The 13,689-nt window shown below is 39.4% G+C and overlaps 1 protein-coding gene across 4 annotated transcripts in view; it reads left to right on the top strand.

Annotated features, from left to right (window-relative positions):
* smoc2 (SPARC related modular calcium binding 2) overlaps positions 1–12,070 on the top strand; it is a 76,912-nt gene extending 64,842 nt beyond the window's left edge. For all 4 annotated transcript variants that reach the window (XM_021605735.3, XM_021605723.3, XM_021605727.3 and 1 more), the window contains 4 exons: positions 9,158–9,257; positions 9,497–9,744; positions 9,965–10,002; positions 11,304–12,070. In XM_021605735.3, the coding sequence (XP_021461410.1) occupies positions 9,158–9,257; positions 9,497–9,744; positions 9,965–10,002; positions 11,304–11,327 (410 nt within the window). In that variant the 3' untranslated portion in view covers positions 11,328–12,070. The remainder of the gene's footprint in view (positions 1–9,157; positions 9,258–9,496; positions 9,745–9,964; positions 10,003–11,303) is intronic.
* The last annotated feature ends 1,619 nt before the right edge of the window (positions 12,071–13,689 follow it).

Raw genomic sequence — 13,689 nt, 5'->3', positions numbered from 1 at the left:
TCAGAACCAAATGTGGTATTTGCACAATTTTCCAAAACTCTAGCTGAAACAATATGTCCGCTATGAGCCAATAAGCTTGCATGAATGTTTTTTCCTGACCAACAGCGCAACAACGTTGCCAAACTCAACCATATTTGACAGGTTATTGAGACTCATATCCTTGAGCATGTGTGCCAAATTACATCACTCTGAGTCAAACAAATCAAGAGCTATAAACATGTGCCTGTTATAGCGTCACCGTGCGGTCTATATGAATGTGATTGCATAAGTTGAGGCTTCACATTATTTGGAACACGTGTACCAAGTTTCGTTACAATACAAATATCCGTGACTGATTTATATTAATTTGTGACAGACCACTCCCACTTGAGTGTTTATTGGTCAGTTGCAGCCATGTTGTTTGACATACAAGCCTGGATAGTGCCTTTACAGACCTTGGTCCATAGATGCTATTTATCAGGTTTTGTGACAATCGGTAATTCGGTGCCAGCGGAATAGCGTTTGAAATGTTTTTGACAAAATTCTAAATGGTGGAAAATCCATCATGGCGGACTTTATGGATTTTGAGGCAAATTTGTTCCATGTGAGGAAAGGGACATATGGACTACATCTCATGGTCATACGTGGGCTGACCTTTCAAAGTTTGCATTTTCAATCGCTTGTTATCGTGCCACCATATGGCCAATTGTCATGGTATTGCAGGAGAGAGTGTGGCCCTTGGGCCTTTACCATATTGCTAAGTTGCACAGTCTTGAGCCTTTTGATCTCACAGGATTTTGACATTTTTCACCAAAATGTCAGAAAACGGGACATAAAAATAATAACAATAATGAACTGGAACAAATACAATAGAGTTTCACCAGCTTTGCTGCTGAACCCATAATAATAATAATAATCAACGGCAACAAATAAAATTGTGTTTCACCAGCTTCGCAGATGGAACCCCTAAATATAGTTGCAAGCAGCAATGCCAGGGTTCAAGCTGTGGGCCCATTGCACCACCATCAGGACAAATTGGACACGTTTCCCTAGGAGGAGGCTACTTCTGTACTCCTTACCACACGTGTCCAATATCACAACAAAAAATTTAACAGATCACATATTACGCACATTTTGCAAAATATTTTATGATGTTAACCTCTTTAAAATGGCTTCTTCTCCACAACCACAAATACCAAATTTGGTATATAACATCTATGGATGCACATCTTCAAGACTCTTGTTCAAACAAAACGGCCCCAATAATCAAATTATCTCATATTAATGATTTTTCCTATCCAAGAGCGAACTGAGCCATACAGATCAGCTCAACTCTTATCCCAGCTTCACTGCTGAACTCCTAATAATCCCCCCAAAAAACAATCGGGTTTCACCAGCTTTGCTGCTGAACCCGTAATAATGAACGCCAACAAATAGAGTAGGGTTTCACCAGCTTCGCTGCTGAACCCTTAATGATCAACGGAAACAAATACAATAGTGTTTCACCAGCTTTGCTGCTAAACTCCTAATGAATAACAGACAAATGTTTATAACACGTGGCTATGGATTTAAATTTATCGAAATCTGTTCAAAAAACATTTTGAAACATCAAATGTGACCATAAATGTGTGAAATTTTGCTTATTTTAGGGAATTTCAACAATTTACTTGTGTTACTAAAGGTTAATAAAATAAAAAAGTTGTACTGTTTGACGCAAAGTGTTTTCTTTTGCCAGAGAGAGAGTGAGAATATCTTGGTTAAATGTATACAACAGATCAAGAGGGGATGGGGGGGTCAACATGTTAATAATTCAGGCCATGCAGGAGCCATGAACAGAGTTTCCACTGTTTCACGACCGTTCTACTGCTGTTTATGTAACACCGTGCCAGGCCAGAGCTGTGTTAGCAAGTGGAGTTTACTGAACAGAACAGCTCCATTGTGGAGCAGCCCACGGTCCAAAAAACATTCAAAGGCCATTTTCTCAAAAGTGGGTTTACAAGTTTATCAACTATCAAAGAAGAATTACTTTCTCATTGTTCCTCAACTGCAGTTTATGACGACACACCATTTTCTAGCTCTGAGTCTCTACATTAATCCACTGTAAAAAACACAATTTCAAATTTTGCTACACAACACCAAATTGAGGCATTGGGACACATTATTTTGAGGCCTGTAAAGGGACAGGTGCAGGGTTAATATCATCGCACACTGAAAACACTCTCTGCTATTGATGTAGCCTGTTTCAACCTGACCGATCTGTTGCTGACTAATCTGGTTAAAATGCTAAATTTTGTGGCACTGCTAGAGCCTGTTGAGCATTTGTGAAATATTGGTTATTACAAGCTGGAGAGAAACTAATGAAGTTATGTGTTGTTAACCAAGTGCTCTTTGCTTGAGTAGGTGACAATGGGGTGGGGAATCCCATGAGAGAGACCTCAACCACAGAACATGAAATCCTTCAGAAACAGTAGTAGTACTGTATAGCGAGGCTCGTTTGGAAAGATTTACAGTGTGAGATTGCAGCCACACTGTCACACAAACAAACATGCATACAGCATCTATCATGGCACCCTGTTCTATATAACTCTCGTCTCTCGTTGTAAAATGTGTCAGGACAGAGCGTCAAGAAAAAGCTGCAGCTTGTTTTTTTATGAGCTATTGCTTCAATGGCCGTAAACTCGGTTAGTGTATAAAACTGGGAAGGATAATTATAAATGTTACCTTCACATCACGGCAGCATATTTGCACTTGAACTTCTGGTGTTGAAAGGTTTATGGGGTGAAAAGGGAGAAAGGGACAACATGCGCTGAAAGGTGTGAAGGGATGGGGGTGTTTGGCCAGTAAGAGGGACTGAGGGATGCCATGGGGGCTGGTCCTGGTAGCTGCTGCACTGAGTGCTGACAGGGCTTTGCCCCATGTGGGTTTATTAATTAACCAGGCAGATCACTCAATAGTGACTTCGAAATTGGACGTCTATCCATGCCCTGAGGATGTCGGGAAATTATTTTGAAACCGGCCACTAGTGAGCGTTATTACCATCAAGTAAGCTTGGATTTTACTAGGGCATTGTGGACAGGGATGGTGGATGGGTATAATCCCATGACTCTGGATCAGAAGGTTGCGTGTTTGATGGTTCGAAGGTTGCGGAATTCCATTACTCTGGATCAGAAGGTTGCGTGTTTGATCACAGTGGTGGACACTCGTTTTTTATAAAAAAAATGTAACCCTTAACCTTTGACATCTGGAGAAACGTGGATAGACGTCTAATTATGGTTGGAATTAAGTAATTATAATCATTAACCGATTCCGGCTGCAACCATTTAATGCTTCAGCCTGGGCCTGATTTGAAAATGTCCAAACTCAATTTCATTTGAATGACAGCAAGAACATTTGCGTCCTGAATTCCCCTACACACACTGTCTGCTGCCAAGAGGGAATGTCTAGCTGGATCTGGATCCTTACCGGAACGCTTAACATTTGTATCAACTGGAAGGACATTTGAAATCCTGGAGGACTACTGAAATTCCACACACAGTTGAAGTCGGAAGTTTACATACACTTAGGTTGGAGTCAATAAAACTAGTTTTTATACCACTTCACAAATCTCTTGTTAACAAACTATAGTTTTGACAAGTCGGTTAGACATCTACTTTGTGCATGACACAAGTCATTTTTCCAACAATTGTTTACAGACAGATTATTTTCACATTGTGATACAGATTATTCACTGTATCACAATTCCAGTGGGTCAGAAGTTTACATACACTAAGTTGAATGTGCCTTTAAACAGCTTGGAAAAATCCAGAAAATTATATCATGGCTTTAGAAGCTTCTGATAGGCTAATTGACACCATTTTAGTCATTTGGAGGTGTACCTGTGGATGTATTTCAAGGCCTACCTTCAAACTCAGTGCCTCTTTGCTTGACATCATGGGAAAATCAAAAGTAGTCAGCCAAGACCTCAAAAAAATTAATGTTTTGACCTTCACAAGTCTGGTTCATCATAGGGAACAATTTCCAAATGCCTGAAGGTACAACATTCATCTGTACAGACAATAGTAAGCAAGTATAAACACCATGGGACCACGCATCCGTCATACAGCTCAGGAAGGAAGCATTTTCTGATTCCTAGAGACGAACATACTTTGGTGTGAGAAGTGCAAATCAATCCCAGAACAACAGCAACGGACCTTGGGAAGATGCTGGAGGAAACAGGTACAAAGACATCTATATCCACAGTCAAACGAGACCTATATCGACATAATCTGAAAGGCCACTCAGCAAGGAAGCCAGTGCTCCAAAACCGCCATAAAAAAGCCAGACTACGGTTTGCAACTGCACATGGGGACAAAGATTTTGAGAAATGTCCTGTTTTCTGAAGAAACAAAAATAGAACTGTTTGGCCATAATGACCATTGTTATGTTTGGAGGAAAAAGGGGGGGCTTGCAAGCTGAAGAATACCATCCCAACCGCGAAGCACGTGGGTGGCAGCATCATGTTGTGGGGGTGCTTTGCTGCAGGAGGGACTGGTGCACTTCACAAAATAGATGGCGGCATGAGGCACGGAAATTATGTGGATATATTGAAGCAACATCTCAAGACATTAGTCAGGACGTTAAAGCTTGGTTGCAAATGAGTCTTCCAAATGGACAATGACCCCAGGCATACTTCCAAAGTTGTGGCAAAATGGCTTAAGGACAACAAAGTCAAGGTATTGGAGTGGCCAACACAAAGTCCTGACCTCAATCCTTTAGAAAATGTGTAGGCAGAACTGAAAAAGCGTGTGTGAGCATGGAGGCCAACAAACCTGACTCAGTTACACCCCCTCTGTCCGGAGGAATGGGCCAATATTCAGTATTTTCATTTTTGGGTTAACAGAACTGATGTTGCAGGCGAAAGCCTGAGAAAAATCCAATCCGTAAATGCCCCATGTTTTGAAAGCGCTGCGTTCCAATGAGTTCCTATTGAGCAGTGAATGGGCTATCAACCAGGTTATGCTTTCTACATATTCCCCAAGGTGTCTACAGCATTGTGACGTAGTTTTACGCATTTATGTTGAAGAATAGCCGTAGGCGGAAGTGGTACATTGCGCAAGTGGTCACCTGATGCCCCCAGAGAGATTCTCGCGTAGAATACAGAGGTAGCCATTACTCTAATCGGTCCTACTGAAAAACGAATTGTCCCGATGGATATATCATCGAATAGATATTTGAAAAACACCTTGAGGATTGATTATAAACAACGTTTGCCATGTTTCTGTCGATATTATGGAGGTAATTTGGAATAGTTTTTGCCGTTTTCGTGACTGCAATTTCCGGGCGATTTCTCAGCCAAACGTGAATAACAAACGGAGCTATTTCGCCTACAAAACTAATATTTTTTGAAAAAAAGGAACATTTGCTATCGTTAGATAGCCTCGTGAGTGAAAACATCCGAAGCGCATCAAAGTGCAACAAAGTCAGCAGTGAATGATAGCCCATTCACTGCTGGTAAACAATTTAATTTGATTGCTTTTCTGATTTCCATGACAAGTTACCTGCTGCTAGCTGGACAAAATGCTATGCTAGGCTATCGATAAACTTACACAAATGCTTGCCTAGCTTTGGCTGTAAAGCATATTTTGAAAATCTGAGATGACAGGGTGATTTACAAAAGGCTAAGCTGTGTCTCAAGAATAGGAATATTTTCTAGGGATATTTATGTCCGTTGCGTTATGCTAATTAGTGTCAGGCGATGATTACGCTCCCGCATGCGGGATGGGGAGTCAGTAGAGGTTAAACTATTTAAAGTCAATGCTACCATATACTAATTGAGTGTATGTAAACTTCTGACCCACTGGGAATGTGATGAAAGGAATAAAAGTTGAAATAAATCATTCTTTCTACTATTATTCTGACATATCCCATTCTTAAAATAAAGTGGTGATCATAACTGACCTAAGACGGCATTTTTACTAGGATTAAATGTCAGGAATTGTGAAAAATTTAGTTTAAATGTATTTGGCGAAGGTGTATGTAAATGTCAATTGGCCTAGTTTGTTAACAAGAAATTTGTGGAATGGTTGAAAAACAAGTTTTAATGACACCAACCTAAGTGTATGTAAACTTCCGACTTCATCTGTACATTCAGGAATACAAACTTGCTTATTAACAAGTCACATAATAAGTTGCATGAACATAATTTTTGAATGACTACCTCATCTCTCTACCACACATGAAATTATATTTAAGGTCTCTCAGCCGAGCTGTGAATTTCAAACACAGATTCAACCACAAAGACCAGGGAGGTTTTCCCTTTGAGCATGGTGAAGTTATTAATTACGCTTTGTATGGTGTATCAACACACCCAGTCACTACAAAGAAACAGGCGTCCTTTCTAACTCAGTTGCCGGAGAGGAAGGAAACCCCTCAGCGATTTCACAATGAGGCCAATGGTGGCTATAAAACAATTTCAGAGTTTAATGGATGTGATAGGAGAAAACTGGGGATGGATCAACAACATTGTAGTTACTCCACAATATTAACCTAATTGACCAAGTGACAAGAACAAAGCCTGTATAGAATAAGAAATAGGCAAATTCAGGTTGAAACACACAAAGAAGTTAAGGGGTTTAAATACTTTCTGAAGGCACTTTAGCTATTGGGAAGAGGCATCTAGAGTCTAGATATTTTAGTGGTTCTGGGTCATTGAGGGCCAACTCAAATGTAAATGCAAGTCTCAGAGCAGAAACAGCCAAGTCACTCTAAAAACAGTTCATTCTTGATCCTGTTACCGGGATCATTTTCGTCAACCACCGCTGAATTGCAGAGTGCCAAATTCAAATTAACTCACTAAAAATATTTAATTTTCATGAAATCACAAGTGCAATATAGCAAAACACAGTTTAGCTTGTTGTTAATCCACCTGGCGTATCAGATTTCAATAAAGCTTTTCGGCGAAAGCATACCAAGCGTTTATGTAAGCACATCTCTCTCAGTAGGCAAAACATTACAAACAGCTAGCAGCCAAGTAGATTGTTCACGAAAGTCAGAAAAGCAATAAATTAAATTGCTTACCTTTGATGATCTTTGGATGTTTGCACTCATGAGACTCCCAGTTACACAATAAATGATCCTTTTGTTCCATAAAGATTATTTTTATATCCAAAATACCTCCATTTGGTTGGCGCGTTATGTTCAGAAATCAACAGGCTCGAGCAGTCACGACATCGCAGAGGAAAATTTCAAATAGTATCCGTAATGATCGAGGAAACATGTAAAACATGTCAAACAAATCAATCCTCAGGTTGTTTTTACAATATATAATCGATAATATATCAACCGGGAATGTAGCTTCTTCAGAGAGAGAGAGAGAGAAAATGGATGCTCCATGCTTTTGCGCATACAAAACGCAGCTGGCACCCAGCCATACCCAGCCATACTCTCATTTTCCAAAATAAAAGCCTGAAACTATGTCTAAAGAATGTTCACACCATGGGGAAGCCGTAGGAAAAGGAATATAGTTGACATCCGTTTAAATGGAGCGAAGGCAGGCTATGGAACATAGCTTTCAAAATAGAAGCCACTTCCTGGTTTGATTTTCCTCAGGTTTTCGCCTGCAATATCAGTTCTGTTTTACTCACAGACAATATTTTGACAGTTTTGGAAACTTTAGAGTGTTTTCTATCCTAATCTGACAATAATATGCATATTCTAGATTCTGGGCCTGAGAAATAGGCAGTTTAATATGGGTACGTTTTTCATCCAAACATCAAAATACTGCCCCCTACACTCAAGAGGTTAAAACGTTAGAGTCAGTCGAGTCGTCAACACTCGGTTCAGCTGCTGATAAACCTTTGCTTTGCTCTGTCGTCAATCTTCTATTACGCTGCTCATACACCTTTGCTTTTCTCTTGTGTCTTTACCTGGGAAAGGAGGAAATGAGGCTGGGTGCTGGGTGTTTACCTCTGCGCTGGACGCCACCTGTTTGAGATGGGCCAAGCATGCTATTATCTCCTGTGCAGGAGAATATGGCCCCGTAGGCCTGGGTCATAAGAAGAGAAGAAACCCTGGATAATGTTCTCCTTTTCCTCCCGCAGGCGGCAAGTTGGGTTGGGGGAAAGGGGGATGGAGGGGGGTGACTGTGAGAAAACCTAAAAACCCCTGGGGGAAGAGTCCATGAATCTCTCGGGCCTCCATGGCATTCAGCTCTTCCAGAACAACGTTGGCCCCTTATTCTTAAAACATTATGGCCGAACACACAACTACTATCATTAGGTTAATTTGCTTCAGTTGCCCCCTCATGTACGTACGTACATATTGGAGAGGTTCTTTCCTGACTGTTCTGCATGTGATGATTGGCTAAGGTTAGGTGGAGGTGTCTGTTGGATGTAATTGTTAACTTGTTTCAATGGTGGACGAGACTCCAATTTACACAGTGACACATATAGGGCACATACCAGCTGTGCATTTCTTAAATTATTTATTTTTTCAAAGTTCAAATACTCAGTCCATCAAACACATGTTTTATTTAACCTTTTTTAACTAGGCAAGTCAGTTAAGAACAAATTCTTATTTTCAATGACGGCCTAGGAACAATGGGTTAACTGCCTTGTTCAGGGGCAGAACGACCTTTCGGTTACAAGTCCAACGCTCTAACCACTAGGCTACCTGATTATATTATCAGATAATTTTGTAGAAAGAGACCAAAAGGATGGGAATATTTAGATTCTTATAGTCAATAATATCTACAGTTTGCCCTATGAAATGGCACCAGGCGTTGGTTAGTCGCGTCGGGGGATACGGGGCCAGGGCCCCTGGTCTGTAGCCCACAGTTGTGAAAACTGTGATAGGTTTGCTCTGGGAGCCTCCAGATACATTTTCCTTCTCCATGATTGGGGAATTCTGACACTTATTGAAAGGGATTAAAAAGAAAACTGTGTGACAGTCTCATTGGGTTTTATTTCCCCCTCTGTCATCTTTATGTGCTACTCATGTTCAAACTACAGTCTCAGTTATTTTACTTCCCTTCCCAAAGGGGTTTTATGGTGGCAACCACCTTTGAGAAATTGAATCGCATGACATGGAATGGAAAGTCATTGTTCTGTGTCATTACTCGCCGATGTTGAAATTCTTTTGTAAATAAAACACATAATAGGTGCATATGCACTTATTCAGCTACCTTTGTTTTCCTTTCCAGGGTGTCCCGGGGCAAAGAAAACTGAATTTTTGACGAGTGTTCTCGACGCGCTGTCAACAGACATGGTGCATGCTGTCACAGATCCAGCGTCTGCCGGCAGGTTAGAATGTCACTGATTGATTTATTCATAGTTCCTTATTTAGAAAAATAAACAAAATGGCAGCCAAGTCACTTTAAAGCTGAGTGATATTCTTTTGCTATGAAGCTGAGTGATATTCTTTAATATCATACAATATAATGAATTTAAATTATATTAAATTGATGTAAATATCACAGAGTGGGCTTTTAACAGATTAATTCCCTGATTGATTGATTAATCGAACAATCATGGATCCACAGGATGTTGGAGCCAGACCCAAGTCACACACTAGAGGAGAGAGTGGTCCACTGGTACTTTAGTCAGCTAGATAAAAACTCCAGCGGCGACATTGGCAAGAAGGAGATCAAACCTTTCAAACGTTTCCTGCGCAAGAAGTCCAAGCCCAAGAAGTGTGTGAAGAAGTTTGTGGAGTACTGTGACATCAGCAATGACAAGGCTCTGTCCCTGCAGGAGCTGATGGGATGCCTGGGCGTCACCAAGGAAGAAGGTGAGATACCAAATTCTCATTCCCAGAGAATTCCCAACCAGGAATGCTGCCTGACACAAATGGGATTGGTACACCTCATGAATACTAATGTTGTAATAAGCTGCTAAACGATTAATCGAAAATGACTATGAAGTGATTTCATAAATGAAAACTGCTGGTAAAGTTTTACACTGCTCTCATCATGTAAGGCTGATTATATTGTGACACTGTTTTACTCTAGGGACCAAACCAGGTGAAGGTACATCCTCCAGTAAACTGGTAAGTAAACCCTGGCAATTACTTGTGTGAGTATTATATGCTGCACTTATAAGGTCAGCAAATATCAGAGTGACAATAAGGAGAGTTGAGATCCAAGCAGTGAAATAATGGGAACCCGTCTGCCCTCTTTTAGGTCCTTAATATCAAATAGTCCAACAGGTGCATTGTTTAAATATTTTTTTATATTAATAAAAAGATAGAGACTGTACTCCGTTGAGATTTTGGAATAATCGAAACCGGAGGTTCAAATGCAACAATATAAATAATTTATTAGGACATCATAATGTCCTAAAAGTGCAAGGTGCATACTGAAATGCACACTGAGGACACTGATAATGGTTTGAAATTGTAACCTTTTATTTATGCATTTTTCTGCACCTTGCACTTTTTGGGCAGTATGATGCCCTAATAAATTATACATATTTTTGCATTTGAACATCCAGTTTGGGGTTCTTGCAAATTTTACCGTAACATACAAGCAGCTAGTGGCAAGTAGGTTACTGTGAATATCAGATCAACGACACACAGTACAATAATGTAAAATGTATAAATCATCAAATTAATTGATGGGAGATGGGGGTGGATATTACAGTATTTTACTCGGATTGGTGCAAGCAGGTTGGCTGTTAGGTAAAGTGTTTTCACATTACAGCATCTATTAATATTTGTATTTTATATCACTTGCACTTTTAAAGGCCATAGTTAAGGCTTCAAACTGGCAGTGACTACAGTTAAAAGCAGACCAAAAGAACATGCCAAAATGCTCAACCTTTAAAGGTTTAAGACTTGCTCCCACTCCAATCTGTATCCTATACATTTTAGATTGATAGTTGACTACCACACATCAGTTAAAATGGTACAGCAGTCTCAGAAACGGATGCAACAAAATTAATATAGAGACACACAAAAATATGATAATGAGTCAGAAACAACAATACCATGCACCAACTGGTGGTAAAAAAAAAAAGATGTTGGCGCTCCAAAAATATGGCAGAATAATCTATTCTGTAGGTTGGAAATACAGCAATTATTTTACCTCTCACAACATTTTCCAATACTGCACCTTCATTTACAGTATTATGCAGTATAATGCTTCTACAGTATTTTACTGTTGATACATATATACATTTACCGTATAAATTACAGTTTTCTGTTACAGTGCAGTATGATCTCTTTTTATAAGATCCCAGCAGTGCTAACACTGCCTTTGAAAAGCAGGTTATAATAACTTTGGAGAAAGATGTGTGAGATATGTATCACAGAAATAGTTTGCTATAGTGCTTGGTTCTCCCTCTTCGCAGAATCCCTCAAAGAAGCAAGGCTAAGCCAACAACTGAGATTTCCCCTCCCCTTTTGGAGCTCCTGCCAATCGGCAATGGAAACCATAGTATTTGCACTTTGTACTTTAAGAAATGTAAATTCCCTTTGTAGAAATTAGGTATTTAAACAGACTGCTGAATCTGTGAATGATGTAGTTTTTTTTAATGTCTTTACAAAAAAATATTTAACACATACAGTGTATGTGTCTTTTGTGTCTAAAGAAAGTATACTTTTCGGAGTTGTACAAGTTTTGTGATGTTGCATTTTGTGTCCGCTTTGAATTGTTACGTTTTACTGTTGTTGATGTTAACACAGATGTATGTATAGTTTGTTACATGGCTAAAACATTAACTTAGGCCCCTCCGCATTTTTTTTATGTACTTACTGAGCTCTGTACAGCAGTTTGTATTATTAAACATGGATCATCACACAATTAATTTTGTTCAAAATGTATACATGTTTATTAGAAATAAAGAACTCTTTTATGACCCATTTGGGTCCCGCTTTAAATGACATGCTGCTTATAAAGGCTTCATAAAGGGCGGCAGGTAACATAGTGGTTAGAGCGTTGGGTTACCTAGTAAGCAAAAGATTGCTAGGTCGAATCCCGATCTGACAAGGTAAAAATCTGTTATTCTGCCCCTGAACAAGGCAGTTAACCCACTGTTCCTAGGCCATCATTGTAAATAACAATTTGTTCTTAACTGACTTGCCTGGTTAAATAAAGCCTCCATATTGCGTTCATAAACACTACAAGTGTCATTTATAACTATGTCTTGTTTTATAAAGTGTTTATTCATGTGGCATAACTGTGTGACATAACCACCAATGTCAGATGTGACATAATCCACTATGTCAAATGTGACCCATTTCAGGAAGCTAGGTGAACCGTTTGAACCTCAAATTTTTTTTTTTTATCAAAATGTGTTTTTTGACAGATCTGCCTTCTCAAACATGTGAACTTCCATGTGCCTTTATAACAAGCTTGTATGCCATCTGTAAATACAAATACAATTTCTAAATTGCAAGCCTTGTTGGTCAAGCCACAGAAAAAGCCAGCATAGTCAGAGTTGTACCTGACCGGCCTCCCGGGTGGCACAGTGGTTAAGGGCGCTGTACTGCAGCGCCAGCTGTGCCATCAGAGACTCTGGGTTCGCGCCGAGGCTCTGTCGTAACCGGCCGCGACCCGGAGGTCCGTGACTTTCAATCATGACTTTCAACCTTCGTCTCTCCCGAGCCCATACGGGAGTTGTAGCGATGAGACAAGATAGTAGCTACTAAAACTATTGGATACCACGAAATTGGGGAGAAAAAGGGGTACAATAAAAATAAAAAATAAAATTTAAAAAATAGTTGGACCTGACCTAAACTTCCCCCAAAGTAGAAAAGTTGTTAGGGCTTTTTAAAATCAGTTTAAAAAAATGGCCTAATTTTCCCAAATTCCATTTGCTTGGTTTTGTTTTTCCAGGTTTTGATTTTCCCTCCTTTTTTTCTGCTTTACCCCAGTTTAATAGAAATACGACCATATTTTGATGTTCTGTGTTCACAGCAATGCTTAACATCAGGGGCTAACTTTTGAGGTCTGGTAAAAAAAAAAAAAAACTTTGATTTTTGGATGAGCATGCCATGCCATAATTGGTTAGTGTTTTTTTGTAGTGCAGTAAGCACACGTCATGTGTTTCGGCCGGCAATGGAATGGGTGGAATAAAAGGCCAGTAACACTTCAAAGCCCCATGAAACAACATCATATACAATATACATTCATACTGAGTATTCCCTACAATACTTTTACTGCGGCACCTAGAATAATTATTGCTCTAAGCTAACATGTATTCCATATATAGTGATTTGCATTGGGGGCATTTATTTGACCTTGTAACATGTTTTCAAATCCACATTTATGCAAATGTCACTTAAACATGAAGACATATGAATCTTTGTTTTATTTAGACAATTATTTGTCATTTATCATGAATGGTTATTGACACTTTTCTACTATTCCGTGGGGGACTTTTTTTCTCTCAAAAATGTCAGAAATTATGTGACCCTAAAGTACTTTTTTAATGTTGCTGACGAGACGCTGATCATGTGATGAGTTTGCAAATTAAAGGCACACTTGTGCTGCCGCTGGACAGCAAAAAACAAGTAAGTTAATCTTTATTTATTGTCGTTTAAATTAGTTTGTAGAAGTTAAGTGATGAGATGGATTACATACCGTAGCTATCTCAATCATTATTTCAAATAATGTTGCTAGCTAGCAGGCTCAGCTAAATAAAAATCCCCCTACATACAGCCACGTCTCATAGTCACATCATGAGATTTGTAAATTACAGAGGAACATAACAATATGAATTCCCATTTAGAGTT

The sequence above is a fragment of the Oncorhynchus mykiss genome, chromosome 1 (assembly GCF_057628025.1).
Source record: "Oncorhynchus mykiss isolate SJ-2025 chromosome 1, ASM5762802v1, whole genome shotgun sequence".
NCBI classification, from domain to species: domain Eukaryota; kingdom Metazoa; phylum Chordata; class Actinopteri; order Salmoniformes; family Salmonidae; genus Oncorhynchus; species Oncorhynchus mykiss.
This window is presented reverse-complemented; position numbering and strand designations above follow the sequence as displayed.